At 34.7% G+C, this 17,549-nt stretch overlaps 1 protein-coding gene across 1 annotated transcript in view; it reads right to left on the reverse strand.

The window, feature by feature from the left end:
* Window positions 1–17,549, reverse strand: part of LOC145672638 (putative maltase-glucoamylase 2) — a 246,467-nt gene that overhangs the window by 17,615 nt on the left and 211,303 nt on the right. The window contains 4 exon segments of the mRNA XM_081741799.1: window positions 9,113–9,237; window positions 11,416–11,557; window positions 11,681–11,981; window positions 12,859–12,992. Of these exon segments, the coding sequence (XP_081597925.1) occupies window positions 9,113–9,237; window positions 11,416–11,557; window positions 11,681–11,981; window positions 12,859–12,992 (702 nt within the window).

A 17,549-nucleotide genomic window follows, 5' to 3' on the forward strand; every position in this document is an offset into this window, starting at 1 on the left:
GTGCATTTTGTTTCGTCCTTCTTCTAGGTGGAAAGGTAAGGTGATATCTTAAATAGGATCATTCTCGTGACTTGTAAGTTCGATCACTATTTACAATTTGTGCAGAGCTAGGAACAATTCCTTGGAACTTATTTTTGGCCCATACTACAGCAGTAAGGACGTGTTTAGCCCTTATGTATTCATCAATTCTTGTCCAAACACGTAACATTTCCAGACAGTTACGAATGAAGTTTGATACCGATGATGTAATTTTGTATTGTTGGCATTTCATCTGTCAAGGAAGTCGTCCCAACACTTAGACGCAGAGAAATTTAATATTTTTCATTTTAGTATAAATCGGAAGTATCAATTTTGCAAATTATAAAAATTTCCTTAATTCCCAAAGCCAGAATCGAACCCGCGACCCCAACATTATGAAACTAATGCTTAAGGCATTACTATTAACACACCACTGTTCAGGCAGAAGGGGAAAACTGGATGTACAGTGATTTCAGTAATTATACACTTTTACGATTCCAGTGTAATAATGCTGAAAGTTTCTGATTTCAGTCATGATAACATGGTAAAGTTTTATGCTGAAAGAATGGTCCAGATAATTTAACTTTAAATTGACATATCATATATACGGAGGCGCTGCCGTATGCTCTCGCCTCGGGTCCTGATTTTTGACTGCACGACTTTGGATAGATACTCATATTGATTGGAATCTGGTGTTTCAGGGCACTGGATTATTTCTTTAAAAAGTTAATTAATTTAACGAACCTTCCTCAGTATCTTGTTTCCTATTTTTATGCGTTTAACTCAGTATTACAGTTTTTGCAGTGACTCTTTAAGAACAGGGGCATAAAACACAGAAACAATGATGACAATAAAAATCACAAACACCATTCGTGCGTTCTTCCCTTAACTGAAGTAAAACAATAAAATGTATTGAACATGCAATTTTTGGATTTCCATCTTCTGCGTGTTGTCAAATCCAGAATTGGAGTGGGTCAGTGGGTCAAATGGATCGAGTTTTGTGAGTGGGTCAGTAGGTCGCAGGTTAACAGCATGTGACCCACAACGACCTAACATCTACCGTGACCCATCACTCACTATGACCTACTCTAACCCACAGAACCACTTTGATCACTGCATTGTATACAGCATCTACTGAACAGCATATTTTTTCACCCTCGACCCCAGGCATGGAAACTAAAAACACTTTTGATAGGTTGCACCTTGCCATTGCCCAAACATTCTGGTGTATGTATTGTGTATAATAATAGTAATAAAAATAAATTGTCAGTTTTGGAATTGAAGAAAAAAATTGAAGCAGTTGAGGTTAAATTTATATTATGGCAGTCAAGGTGAAACAAATCGAGACCTGCGGGGCTTCTAACCCGCTTCTCCTCCTACAACTACTACTGCTTATACTGAGGATTCATATAGCAAAATTGCACAGGTAACATAATCACTTTTTGGGTATTATTTTCATCTTATTTTAACGAGAAAAGTGTTTTGAAAATTTAAAAATAAAATATGAAAATAAAGAACTTTCCTTGGACCGGGGTTGAACCCACGCCAAAAGCAATTATAATTACTAGCCCACGAGCTAGTACGCTCGGCCACAAAGATCGCCAGTAACAGGCACTTGATTTTTGCTATGTTTATGCTACGAGGCGAGAAATGTTTAACTCCAACTAACCAGAACCGCGTATTTAGCTCCTATGAATAGTTGAGTTGATTTTGAGTTTAACGTCCCATTTAGGGTCGAGCGTGATTTAAAAATATGCTTCTCAACACTGGTGAATTTGCCTACGTTTTACTTTTAAGGCTTCCATTTTCCTTTTTCATATATTTCTTTTTACTTACCTGAGATGAGTACCTCTAAGTGAAAATGAGGTTGAAGCATTTCTGGATATTGATATTTGAAATTGTAATAATAGCAATAGGACGTATACTATTACTTCGCTTTCGAGACACAGAGCCTGTGAGTTTTAGAGAAGCTAATTACTGGAAAAAATATATTTTTGAATCACTGTAATATATAAATTGAATGTAACAAAAATTGTAACTATGAATATAATATGAAAAAATTGAATGTAACTATGTGTGCCTAATAATCATAGTCAAATGAAATTACTTTTTATATATAGTTAGGCCTTGATCCAAACTGGGATGTTATCATATTGCTTTCATTATAATAATATACTAAGGGATAGTGGGGATCCGAATTTTTGCAAAAAATAATAATATCTCACAAGCCGTTACATTTACGGAGCTGAAATTCAGTATATTAACTCTTTATTGAAAATGAACAGAACGTTCTCTTTTATGGGGAGGGGCGGCACTTTCTATATATGGTAAATTGATAGTGTGTTAATTTGTAAAAATAATCGAAAACAATCGATATCAGTTGACATACAAGTTGATACACCAAATATACAGCGCTTCGCGTCACATATCCATACATGCTTACTATGCGCTTTTTACTATAATAATTGCTCAAGCTTGTTTATTATATGGAGCGCTTAGAGTACAGGGCAATCAACCTATAAAGTTGTGAGAAAAACAGATATAATATTTGTAATGTAAGCTTCTGTTCGTTGGCCTACTTACCTTGATTTGGAACTTTCAAATTTCATTCCCTTTTTTTCGCTGAAAAGTATCGATAATTCAACAAGGAAATTATTAGACCATGATAATTTAATTGAAATTCATCGTAATTTTATCCATAACAAACACTACCATCTTATATCGTAAAAGTCAGATCCACCGTTATTGTAACAGAGCGGTGCTTGAGCGATTTACCGTAGAAATTCAAACTCCGATTACTTAAAATTTCAGAATCTGGTTTTATTATTCTTTAGTCGGTAGAAAAGAGGATCATGTGTCAGAGTTGATGACGATGTGATTTGGTAGGTCAGTAGTTCATAGTGGGTGGTGGGTCGGAGTGGGTCATAGTGGGTCGTGGGTCAGAGTGAATTACGGTGGGTGGTGGGTCAGTGGGTCGTGTGTCATCATTGACCCACGCCATCTCTGGTAAAATCTTTAAAAAACAAACTAAACAAAGAGCAATATTAATACACAAAACGTTCAACATCTTACCTATTCATGACATAAATATTCAATGATACGAATGACTCTAGTATATCCGGAAATCATCATTTCTCATATTTTACCGAAATAAAACATGACATTTCCGACAACCTGATACTTTAATGTTGTTAGTACGAAAGTTCATTGATCTCATCACTTATTCACTTTACTCTCTTATGATCATCAAAAATTTTAGGATACTTCCTGTAGATATTGAGAGGTGAAATGTAGTATCCAAGCTTGGTGTAGCGTGCAAGTAAGTAAATAAAAAGCAACAGGATGATATTTCCCTTCCCCGAACTCCCTAGAATGGAATGTGTGGATTATTCTACCAAAAGACTTGAAATCCAATCAGAAAATTCATAAAATATAAAGTATGTAGCCAAATCTTTGCATTATTATTATTATTATTATTATTATTATTATTATTATTATTATTAATAGTAAAGGTATAATAGAATAACAATATCAATACCTTCCAATAAAGAAAAAATAAATGCCACGACGAGATTCGAACCTGGGTCGCTGTAATGGCAGTTCTCTACTTTCATACTTTGCTATCAATTCCCCATACGAAGATAAAAAAATAAACTAGTAGTTATGTTAGATAAACATAGCACACACTATTTTTACACGTGTTGATATCATTCAAAGAATGTGAAATTAATTTCTACAATCTTTTCTTCTTTGAAAACTAGAAGGTAAAAAAGAAATGTACTGTAAATCGGGACCATATATGAAAACAATGACGTAGCCTTAACTTGAAGAACGTTTCGTGATATGTTCCTGATTGAAGAACCTTTTATATAACTTGTTTTTGGGTTAAAGGAAATCTCGTATGTGATTGTGACAGTCATAAGGAACGTCTCATTATATGAGCATTAGTATTTTATATACTAATACATGCAACTATTTTAACTAGCTAATAGTTTAGACGAAAGTTGAAGTAACGAGGTAGGAAATTCCTTGATAAATATGGTTTTGGGTCCTCCTTTATTTATCTTGTACGAGGAATTTATACGCTTAGATTGTCAAAAGTTAATGGTGGTTTAAGTAACGCAATAAACATCAATAATGGTAATTTGCAAGGTGATCTAATGTCAAGTGTATTATTCAGTTTGTCCCTTGCTCCACTTATATATGCGACTGAGTGTCTCTGTCTCTGTCTATAATACCAAAATACCTATACAAATTTACATCAATGATTGCCACTATTATTTACAAAATCCGACCGACATGACTTGCTTACAAAGGTTATTAACCGTGTGTCAACAGGCTTCTGGCTCGCAACTCAATCACAGGAAAATAAAAATATTATGTATTCATCCAGAATAGAATGCTTCATACTACAACTTGTATGACACAGTTCAATGTGTCAAAATACTTGGTGTATGGTGGTTCAATAATATCAACCAAACCGTAGAACATTTATATAATCTTACAGCAATTAAAATCCGAAGTGTTCTTATCACTCATAGACAGCGAAACATGAACATTTTTAGTAAAAACTTATTTCTCTAAACGCCCGTTTTTAGCATTTGAAGCCACGTTGCACAGATTCTACCAATACCAGTTGAAATATCTAACCAGTTAACTAGTCAAGCATTGGTTTTTTTATAGCATTCCAAAATCTTACGCGTGACCAAGAACCAACTCTATCAGTGCTCACGGGAAGGAGGCATAGCCTTTTTACATATAGAAGCACAAGCACGTGCCCTTCTTATGCGTAGAAGTTGTAAGCTTGTCTGTGAACACGAGAATTCGATTACGGCTGCCGTTATCAATGTATGCTTCCACTGTTTAGACCTTCAGGTGCCATTACACTATTGTTTCCTTGGAGCTAATGATTTCCTCATTTACGTGATGTCATACTTGACATGATATACGCCTTGCTAGCAAAAGATTCAGTTGAAACTGGTTCGCTCAACAGCCTTTATTGGCGCTATGTTCGCTTGTGGGTTACTAGTATACCGAATGTCATCTTAAAGCACCCACACAGAAATTGGAATGCTATATGGAAAAACATTAACGCTTCCTTTGTTCCCCCCAACCTACGAACCACCTGGTATTTCGTAGTCAATAATATATACGAAACATTGGAAAAAATTGACAATATAGGTATTATAAATAGTAATATATGCACATACTGCAACAATATCGATACGCTAGCACATAAGTGTCATGCCTGTTCCAAAGGGAAAATCATCTGCACATATTTTTGTATTTTACTTGGTAAAATTTGTCGTCTTTCATCTCATAGTTTTACTGTAACAAAACTTATTTAGTGGCCTGATTTTAATTACTTTCCGACATTTAAAAATAATGCTGTTATCTGGCTCACTATGCAGACTATCATGTTTCTTTTGTATACTACTCGGCCTTGTCATATAGAATTATACAAACAATATCTGAAATATAAAGCTGAAAAAGCTTTCTCTCTCCTGCACGAGAAAGAAAACTTTTTGGGAATTATTTAACTGTTTTTACAGAACCTTCTTCCACGCATGTAATGTAAGACAAAATAAAACAAAACAAAAAGTACTATACCTTGATCATCTCAGCTAATGATAATGTAGCTATAACTTGTGCTAAAACTACCGATGATAATGTAACTTGCCTGCCTGTGCAGACACATCTGTATATATGCGTTGTCTTTGTCTAATATTCCAAGTGCTTTTTTAACATTATTCTTTTAATGTTATGTTTCCTTTTTCAATTCACAATATGTTCATGTACTTTTTGTTTGTTGATTTTCAATAAAGATTTTTAAAAAGGTAGGTACGTGGTTAGCGTATTGAACTTATGTTCGGCGGACCCGGATTCGAACCCCGGCCATGTTGAAACTTTTTCAAGTGTTTCAATTTCAATACATACTCAGTGTGACAAGCAAGATTTTCTCTCGTCCAGAAAGAAAAAGATGTTGGAATGAGGAGAATTGGAGAAGGTCTCTCAATGGAGGCAGTCCTATACAAATTTATTTCCTGCAGTTGTTCTAGATTTGATATTTTCAGCTACTTTCAAGCATTTACTAATTCATGCGTGTTCAGTATGTTTATTTCTTTAAATATACAGTATATAAAGAAATAATACATTACATACACAGCAATATTGAGAATAATATATCGTGTTCTTTGGAAAACACAATCTGAACCATAGAGATTCATCTTAGAATGGAGAACTGGTTGGTTAGTCACCTTTTACCTGCATAAACACCTGGATCAGGGCTACCAACTGATGTCCGTGCTGAGAAAAGTTACAAGTATTTTGGGTTGCATCTGTCTAGCCGTTTTCACAACTGGAAATGACCTGGACCACAAGTAATGGAAATATAACAGTCATTGGTCCAGTTACTTGTGAGTGACTGTACTTACGTACGTACACTCATGTCCAAAATGATTGTCGCATGTCTATAACTGCCTTCTTGTAAGAATATGATTTGAAAATGATTCTGCAGGGTACTTTTGATACTCATACTATGTGCACAATCGGGAAATGTATATATGTGGTAAATGTCATAGGAAAAGAATTATAAATAAAAAAATTAGAATGAGTAAACCAAAATGTTGGTAAATGAAAAAGAAAGTTTTATTGTTCTTATTTACTGCTCTTTTGACATGAAATTTGTAACATACATGTCATTGGCAGTTATACACATGCTAAAAAATACTAGGTGAATTCGTTATCAAATTATATTCCTACAACAAACTTATAGACATGCGACCATAATTTTGGACATGAGTGTACATGCATTTGGCCTTCATTTCACTTTTGCAACATGAAAAATTCCTTCTTTCTATCGCAGTGCTGGCGTTTTCACCTGTTCTTTATCTGCAGATGTGAGCGATTTTGCTGAATAACCAATGAAATTACGCATCACAGACTGCGCGCGACGACCGCGTCAAAGTAGAAATATGTTCAACTCAGATGCAACTAGCATATTTGCGGATCCTAAACGCTTCATTTATCGTCTGATCTGATTGGCCGATACAGATAGGACATCAAGAGTCATGACATATATATAGCAGAAAGTAAACGCCAAATATTGTTGGCCTTCCCAGCGAAGCGTGCTAACGAGCGGACTAGTAGTGAAGGCCACTTTTGCCCTGGGTTTAAACCCTTCCCAAGGATTACTTTTTAAATTTTCATAACACTTTTTTTCATTAAAATAAGATTGAAAATTATACCCAAAATGTGATTTACCGAGCGACCTAGTAATGAAAGTCGCTTTTGGCGCGGATTTAAACCAGGCCCAAGGAAAGTTTTCTTTTATTTTTTTTTAATTTTTATAACACCATTTTCATTAAAATAAACGTGCAGTTTTACTATATGGTTCCATAGTATAAGTAGCAAAAGTAGTAGTAGTAGCAATAGTAGTAAAAGTAGTAGTAGTAGTAATAGTAGTAAAAGTAGTAGTAGTAAGAGTGGGTTAGAAGCCCCGCAGGTGTTAGTTGGATTCTGTTCTCGACATAAAAGGGGCAAATTAAGGACTTACCCAAATTTTTCTGTATATTTTACATGACAGAAACTTAAAGCAGCTGGCAAGTGTAGCGCGTGAAAAAAAATACAGGGTAGCGCGCCAATACTGAAACGTTTGGGATCGTCAAAAATGCATGCAACTAGTGTTTCTTTTTCTTTTGTTGTGATGCTCCACGAAATAATCCGTTTGAGCAGTACAAGCTGTTAAATGTCATTAAAAAGGAAAACATGCAGAAATTGGAGGTAACTAGGCTGTTATGTATATATTCATATTTATATTACATATTATATTTCTCATTCCATGAAGTCTGTTATAATCCTTCACTTTAAATTATCATTTCTCTAACTATTCATCTTCCAGATATTGTGTTAGCCTAAAGAACACAAACGTGGGACGCTGAAGTAGAAAATTCGTTTAATTTGAAGTGTAAAGTAAACAGAATACAATGTGAAGTGTATATATATACATATATATATATATATATATATATATATATATATATATATATATATATATATATATATATATATATATATATATATATATATATATATATATATATATATATATATAGTTAACAAACTTTAGGTTGAATTATGTATCTAGTTACGAGTTATGGAAGGCGAGATACTTTACATCATTCACATTCTTTTAGAAAATTTACTTACATTCCTGCTTTTAGCATTTCTTGACAAACAAGAAAACTAAACGCCATTCTGATTTTTCTTATTTATTATCCAGTCTATGTCTGCATCCTGTAATCATTGATAGAATAGTAGAGACAATTTCTCAATAAGCAACTAGAGCCTTTCTATTTCAAATGTTTCTCTGCTGGCGCTGTTGTCTAAGTGAATTTTGCCGTACCTGCCCAGAAAGACGAGGAACAAGCTGCTGTGACCAAGATCTTTCAATAGCTGGGATGTGGGTGTAGTTAAATTTACATTGATATTGCGTAATTGTCGTGATTTAATGTCACATGGTAATTAGTTCACCTTGCACATACAACTTTATTGATTTTTAAAAAAAAGTTATTTACTCATGTTACAAAACCTAGTTCAGCAAGCGAAGGGGGTTACAAGAACATCAGGGCTCGTTTTATTCCACCTTCGTCCCCATGATAATAACATATGGCATTACGTCTCGTGCTTGTGGTGCAACTTCGATGTAAATCTAACCTCACCCCCTGACGGATAAAATTGCAAAATTGAATAATTTCATGAGCTTCGCTGTAGACTGTCTTGTTAGCCATTTTAGGTAGCCTACGATCTTCACTCGCCAAGACCACACGACTGAATGACAAATGGGCAACAGAGCCGAGATCATTCACTTCTCTAATCAGAGTAATGAAAAGATTTACTCCATAAGAGGGTGCTGTAGGTGGGCACGAAGTGTGTATCACATTTTTTTCGAGGGCACACTTGAAATGGAAATATTATAATAGGTTTCAATATGTATTAGAGAAAGTGCTAACAGCTGGAAGTCTAAATGCCTAGAGAAAATTGGAATTAATTAGAAAGCTCGTTAACATGTTTGACATAGTAGAATCAGCCATACCTATACTTGGTATTGTTAGCAGGTTCCTGCGTAGGCAAGATATATCCTCCCCGAATATGAAGAGGAATGTCAGTTCGTGAAACGTTCAACTCAAGTTTTGTTTGAGGTCCCGTGACTGATTTTCCCTGAAAGTAAAAAATAACATCGCTATCATTAAGTAAATATACATATGCAGTATATTGATTTGTCTTCAATATCCCTATTAAGCATAGTAAAGAAAAGAGGTACAGAACACCTGGGATTGATTTCGATACTCAGTAAAATTTCATGTGGTTAATTTCAATTCTCCTTAAAGTTATAGGTTCACACTCTTATCACATGTAACATTAGCAGTGAAAGTGAAGTTACACTTTGAAGAAACGAAAACAAGGTTTGAGTTATGAATATCGAGGATTAAATTCGGCTTTCCAGAGACAAAAGCGACAACATTAACAATTTCCCCCACGCGTGAACGCACTCAGTTAATTCAGAACACAGCTTGTGAACTCATGAAGTCGGCCAGATTAGGACTGAAGCTGCCATTTCTACTATATGCCGGCGAGCATAACGTACAGTAGTTGGTTTGGATTCCCATTAACTTTCTTATTAGTTCTCAGAAGTCAGATGTTGATCAAAATGGTTGTTGAAAGACAGAAGATCTTTTACCATAGTACAAAAGATTTTATTTATTGAACAGGAAATGGGATTAACAAAAGCAGAAACTGATGCGCATAATTAATATGGCGATACAATATGTTAGCTTACTTATCACTGACAGCCGTATTCTGTGAATATCGGCACCCAAAATCAATGACGCAGTGTTGAAACTATTTACTTCACAATCTTTTCAGATCCAATAACTCACAAGACGAGAGAGTCTTCTTTTGATTTTGTTTAAACTAATACCGAAATGGAGAAAATCTTGCGATGTTACAGCTAGGAATTCTTCGCAAACTTATGCACAATGTAATGAAAAGAACCACTTTCTGTGAGACTTGTGAGACTACAAGTGGCGGTCACTTAATTTTTGCACCTGTTTTCATATTTTTCAATCATATATCTGGAACAGGAATAACTACATGCATTTCTACACAGGAAAGTTATACACTATTCAAACCAATGCGTGTCTTATGCGCCACCCTGTATTTGAACCCCAGGGTGGGTGGAAATTAACTCTCTATTGAAAATTGTTAATAACTTTCTAATACTTATCAATTTTCAATAAACCAAAAAAAGCATTTCGTTTCTTACAATGGTAGAAATGTTATGCATTGCTAGAATTCCACATAAGCACTACAAATATCCACCAGGATTCGTAAACGGGTGGGGATGTTTGCGTTAGACTTTTGCACATTCACCAGTGGTACGTTTCCAAGAGTTTGGCGAATTCGCTAATCCAACCCATCAACAATTTTGGTTTTCGTGCGATAAAATTCTTCTTTGGCCCACCAACCAGAGAAGAAAGTCACAGAGCGTTAGATCAGGATTCCTTACTGGCCATTTAAGTGCCTCGACGTCGGAACCAAAGCTGTGCGAAATTGATGTCGAAACACACACGAACAGGATGTGCGAAATAAAGAGGAGCCCATCTTGCATAAAGGTTATATCTTTGTAATTATTCCCTTGAATTCAATACCGTGAATATAATCTTCACGCATAGCAAAGTACCGTTTTACATTTATTGAGTCGCTAATGACGTATTGACTCACAACTGCCGTGTATGTCATGCCGCACCACACTGTAACCTTTGGGTGATTTTGGCTTTTTTTCATCAAACCACACTCGGATCCTCCTCTACTCATTAATAAAAATAGGCTGGTTAACAACACTCTTCATATAAATCATCTGACACGCTTCATCTGACCACAGGATATTACCAAAAGACTGAAGAACTCTATCATGACAATCAATTACCAGTAACGTGGTAACCTTGCTTACTTTTTCACTTAACCATGTTTAACGTACTCGCGCTCATCGCTTAAGGTATTCTTCCATATTCTCACCGTTCTGTATGATAGTAGATTCACACCAAGTCCACAGAAGTCCTCACTGATTCTGTCACACAATACAATCTCCCTTCATTTGAATGTTTAACAAACTACATTGCTAGAAGGTCGAAACACCGCTACTACTTTACAATAAACCACTGCTCTTTGTTACTGTGCAGTCGCATGGAGTAGAAAGGACGAGTGACTTAGTCATTTCGTTAGAGACAAGGTAGGTTAACCATTGTGCATTAATGTCAACTTCATATCTATGAACACAACATTTTTCCTTCACTATTACATCTATTATATATTTCCAAACCAAGTTTGCCTACTCACCGTATGATAATTATACCAAATTCCTTCTGGGAACGTAATTATGACGCTGGTGGATTGCTGACTGAGAACTGGAGAAATGAGAAGTGCAGGGCCCAGAAGAAACTGCTCATCAATATCTAATAAAGTTCTGTCTGACGGAAACCTGAAGAAAATAGAGACATGTAGGTTATGTACCACTATATCCAAGCAGGATATATGCATTTTCAACCTTTATCATTGACATACATATTAGAATTAAACTAAAACTTTAAGTATGTAAACTTACTCATGAAACAGCGGCCGAACAACGGTGTATCCATTGGAAGTAGCTTGATAGAACAATGTGTAAAAATAAGGTAGAAGTTTGTATCTGATTTCTAGAGCGTTTCTGCCGGATAAAGCCACTGACTATGGCCAAACACATGGGTCCTGATCTGCTGTTCCGTTAGAGTTGTGATTCCTGGCCAACGGATAAAATGCTCCTGCCTCCATCCATCTTTCACAGAGTTCTTCCTCAGCATCGCCAAAGGTTCCACAGATGTCAGCCCCAATAAACGGTATTCCAAAAAGGTTGAAATTCAACATTGCTTGAACAGGAAGTTATGATGAAAGAAGATTAATCGTCATAAGTAATAAGCAAGTATCACAATCATTGTGCCGATCATTACAGTTGAAGTGACTTGGGACAGTTTAATAAATAAAATTGTAAATGTAAAATTTTCACACTTGAATGCTTTGACATAGAGAGTTTACATATTTGAACATCAATAATTATTGAACTATGTAAGCTTAGGGATACTGCTAACTACTAGTTCACCCGTTAATTACATATGGAATACATATTAATTATATTCGTATTACTGTCATTAATTTGCTAACTCCTGACAATAGTGTTACTGAGCCACATTAACTCATTAGTAGGGGTAATTTTATCACAAAAATATTAAGTATAGAGATGTTAAGACTTCTCACTCAAAGTACAATAATTAACTGCTAATATGTAAAGAAACTAATGCACGTAGGAAGTTTTTCTAATATATTTCAATGCTACTGTATAAGCTTATTCATAAATCAAAAATAAATATATCCTATATAAAAAGAAGTATATTTGCACCATGCGCAGAAAGTGGTAAAGCGTTTTCCTTCACTGAGGATTTCAGATTCAATTTCAGATCATGCGAATTTATGATGCACAAAATCGTGTCCGTGGGTTTAGAGCTATTTTGTTATTTACCACTAAAATTTTCAATATCATTAAGTTTCGTTTATCATTCTTCTTTGGGCTACGAGAGAATATCGAATGCTCAGAATATTATTTCACTTTATCAGGTATTACCTACAAGAATTGCAATTTAACGTTTTAAAAGAATTTATGAGAAATTGACATAAACTCTTTTAAATACTTCCTGAATTACAAACGGCTAAAATTTCATAACAGTAAGAATGCTTAAAGTTAATACGTACAAACTATGCTATATTTGAGATCCTCCCACGTAGAATGAATGTTACTGATGGTGTGAGCTGCCCACTTGCCAACTGAAGGAAATGTAGATCGAGTCAACACTAGGCTACGTTTCCCAGTTATTTCTTCCAGGCTTCTGCACATATAAAGTTAAAATATTTAATAACGAGTCATTCTCGTTACTAAGAGAAGACAACAATGTATGGCAAATAGCAATCTATGATTTATCAGGTATTATAAACAATACGATATTATTGTTAATATATTTTATTGTAAAATCAAATAGGGGAAAGTTGTACAAAATGGGGACCCTTATATATTTTAGTACATAACACCAAAACTATCAATGATAAAATTGCTAGATATAAATCAAAACATTCAGTGGAATGTTGGCTACCATGAAACAGGCCTTTTTGTATCATAAGAGTGTTTATTTTAATAAAAAATAAGGGAAACTGAAAAAGGGTGAAAGTCCCCGTTTTATACTACTAGTCGGGTAAAATGGGGTTGCCTTTAAAAACTTACCAAATACTTTCAAAACTTACAAATATCTTGCTTAAAACTTTTTACATCTTGTTTACAACTTGTTTATATCTTATACACATATCTAGTTTACAAATATCTTGTTTATAATTAATCAAAAAAGAAATAAAAATGAGATTTTCGTACTAAATAAAACTAATTAGAAGTAAAATACTTTTGTCTAATAAGCAACAATTTAAACTTTACGTGCTACAAAAGTCACAAACAGATATATCATCCTTTTCGTCCACGTTAAAACAAGCATCGTGTGCCCACCCATTGCAGCCAGAATACCTAATCCATCCTTCTTTTGCTTTTGAATGACTATAGAGTCCGTTGCAAAAACCACAAGCCACATCAGAACTCTCTTCCTCTTCCGACGATGAAGATAGTATTGTTTCCGTCTTGAGTTTAATTTTCTTTGATTTCGGATCTCTAAGAGTATAACTCTTATCAGACAAGATCTCACTTTTCATTTCAATACGCTTGCTCACTTTTCGTTATTTACTAGTAGATCCTAGGATTAGTCTTATTTAGCAAACTTTCTGTAGATTTTTCTTATTTTCTTCCTTTCGTTTTTCTTGTGCTTCTAATTCAACTTTGTATGGTGAGTAGTGATGTGAGGTGGAAAATTTTCCGCTATATTTTTCCGGAAAATTTTCCGTTCTAAAAAAAAATATCAGTAATCAAGTAAGAATTCCTCAGCAATCATGAAATTGATTGAATTCATGTATACAAATATTAAAAAGTGAAAGATCGTTTAAAGAATCTGAAAATTTTCATGGTTCAGACAATTTTCGGTACTATGTAGGAACAAGTTTTTCATGAATTCAAATATTTTATACCTATATGAAAAAATTGAAGAACTTCTTATGAGTTGGAAAGTTTTCATCATTTTGAAGCAAGAAGTAAAACAACTTTTTTGTGAATCGAAATGTTTTATTGCTCTGTAGAAACAAGTGAGAGGAATTTTCATAGATCGGAAAATTTTCATCACGATGTAGAAACAAGTGGAAAACACTTTTCATAGGCCTGACAATTTTGGATATTATGTAAAATGATGTTAGGTGTTAAATTTTCCACTACATTTAACTGCACCTAGAGCTACAACATTTGATTTCAGCAGAAGAAAGTTAGACAGCAACAAATAATTTTCCAATTAGCTTTCGGGAACCGGAAAATTTTCAATTTCAAGTTGGGAAATAAAATTTTACAGTGTTTCTCTCTCTCTCTTGCTCTGCGAGCTCCTTCGTTGCTAAGCGGTTAGCATATGCGCCTTTGGCATGGGAAACCTGGCTTTGATTCCCAGTGGGAGCTCATATAGTTCGGATTCCACGTTAATCAGTTGGTACCTTTTTATACAGTCTCGCTGTTGAAAGGACGTTAAACTCAAAGTCAAGTCAATTTAACTACTCTCTCTCTCTCTCTCTCTCTCTCTCTCTGTGTGTGTGTGTGTGTGTATGCAAAGTGCAAAGAACATACCTCGAGTTCGTAGAGTACAAATATCCCATTCTATTATCTAAAATTTCAATTTATTAAAAGTCATGAATATTTTCCGATTCATAAAAACATTCTCTACTTATTCATTCGATTCATGAAAAATTGTTCCACTTGTTCCTACATAGTACTGAAAATTGTCTAAGCCATGAAAATTTTCAGATTCTTTAAACGATCTTTCACTTTTTAACATTTCTTCATATGAATTCAATTGATTTTATGAATATTGACGAATTGTTACTTGGTCATTGATATTTGTTAAGAACGGAAAATTTTCCGGAAAAATATAGAAGAAAATTTTCCACCTCACATCACGGCTAAATAACGATGTAGGAATAAGTAGAGTATAATTTGACGAATCGGAAAATTTTCCGTTTCAAAATTTTCCGGAAAATTTTCATCACTGTACAGGACAGACAATTTTTCGATTCATGAAAAGTTGTTCCACTTGTTCCTACATAGTACTGAAAATTGTCTGAGCCATGAAAATTATTAGATTCTTTAAACGATCTTTCACTTTTTAACATTTTTATACATGAACTCAATCAATTTTATGAATATTGACGAATTGTTACTTAATCACTGATATTTGTTAAGAACGGAAAATTTTCCGGAAAAATATAGCAGAAAATTTTCCACCTCACATCTCAACTGCACAACGATGTAGGAATAAGTGGAGTATGCTTTTATGAATCGGAAAATTTTCATTGTACAGGAGAGACAATTTTTCGATTCATGAAAAATTGTTCCACTAGTCCTTACATCGTACTGAAAATTGTCCGAGCCATGAAAATTTTCAGATTCTTCAAACGATCTTTTACTTTTTAACGTTTCTATATATGAATTCAATCAATTTTATGAATACTGACGAATTGTTACTTAATCACTGATATTTAAGAACGGAAAATTTTCCGGAAAGATATAGAAGAAAATTTTCCACCTCACATCTTGACTAAGCAATGATGTAGGAATAAGTTGAGTATGTTTTTGTGAATCGGAAAATTGTCATCACTGATGGTGCGGAAGTGAGAACTACCGTCTTACTCCTTGTTTTATAATTTTTATGTTTCTTAACTCTGTTTAGCTCTTTAGGTGAAGGTATGAGCAATTTTGATGAAATGCGAAAACTTGAAAAACTTTCCACCAGATCCCAATTAATCCTAGATATTGAAGGTTGAGAAGGTTTAACATTTTTATGTCGGAGAAGTGGCAGCCGCATACGTGGAGTGTTGAGATAGTTCTGCAGCTGATGGCAGGACACAAATGGGCACAGAGGTACAAAGTTGAGAAAGCTCAGCAGTTGTTGTCGATCCGTATGGTCTTTCGGTCTTCTCAGATAGAGTGAGTAAGTGATCAGTAAATGCATCTCTGTTGAAGGGGTATATTCCAGTTTTCTTAAAGCAATTTACTGCCAATTGTACTGAAGATACTTTACAAAAGCTACATTGAAGAGTTTTCTCGACTTGATAAATGGTTACTTTCGGCCAGAATGATTTATCAACCATTTCCTTACTTCTCCAGAATAGTAGTTACTTAGAGGTGCCATGAAACTAACATCCAGAGTTGTAATCTATGGGATGTGTAGTGGAAAGCAGAACAAAATTACATTCCTTTTCTTACAAAATTACAAACATGACAGGCACAAAATTACTAGTCGTGTTTATACATATTTTTGTAGTCACTAAAACCCCTTTTGCAGATGATGTCAAAGCTCCTACTTTTTTTTTTTTTTTTTTTTTTTTTTTTACAAAGAGTGCAAGCACTTTAGACGGCTTATTGGGTACCATCATGATGCCTGTCTCGTTAACATTATAAATATCATTCGGAGAGAAATGATATTGTTCATAAAAAGACTCCAATAGATCAAAAATTTTTTGATAGTCTCGCGATTAAATAACTTTGCCCTAACCATAGATGTCTTCTCAGGATCACGCGAAGAAAGGTTAGGGAGCCTCAGAGAAAACCGTAAGCCAGTGTTTTCCAGCAATCTTCTTGTCCCTGTTAAACGAGTGGGAAATACGGTTTGCTTCAGTTCACTCGAACGCAAGAGAACGTAAATCGGATAGTGTCAGGCCAAAAAGACTTTCTTCTAGTGTTAGTATGTGCTGGACTGTAATACGCAGCCTCAAGCGGACTGTAATACGCGAACTACAAGTAGATTATAATGATGTTACATGTCGTCTAAAATGGGGACGTCCCCAATTTGTACTACCTTCTATGTCCCCGTTTTGGCAGAATGTGACATACATGGAAAGACATTGCTTCCCTATGCTCATAGATTATATAACCCAATAAGTGAAACGTGTAAACAATAGCTTAAATCTAATGAATACATTAGTGTATTTACCAAATTTATTTCTACATGTAATGAGAGAGTAAGTCAAATAGTAGAAAGGCGACACATCGAAAAATATTTCGCCAAAAACTTCAAAGCAATACACATTCATACTAACTGTACAGTGATGTTTTTATTCCTGCCCAAAATGGTGTAATCGTTGTCTTGAACAATAATGCATAGCCTTGCCGCTGTAAGCAGCGCCAATCATGTAGAAACAACATGTCCCTGTTTGAACCGCGGTCCCCGTTTTATACAACTCTCCCCTACATATTTGTAAATGTCATCACGCGCATCGCTTGAGGTAACCTGTAATACCGGTAATTGGCGTAATGCTAA

Source organism: Thermobia domestica, chromosome 16 (genome assembly GCF_964235325.1).
Source record: "Thermobia domestica chromosome 16, izTheDome1.hap1.1, whole genome shotgun sequence".
NCBI lineage: Eukaryota > Metazoa > Arthropoda > Insecta > Zygentoma > Lepismatidae > Thermobia > Thermobia domestica.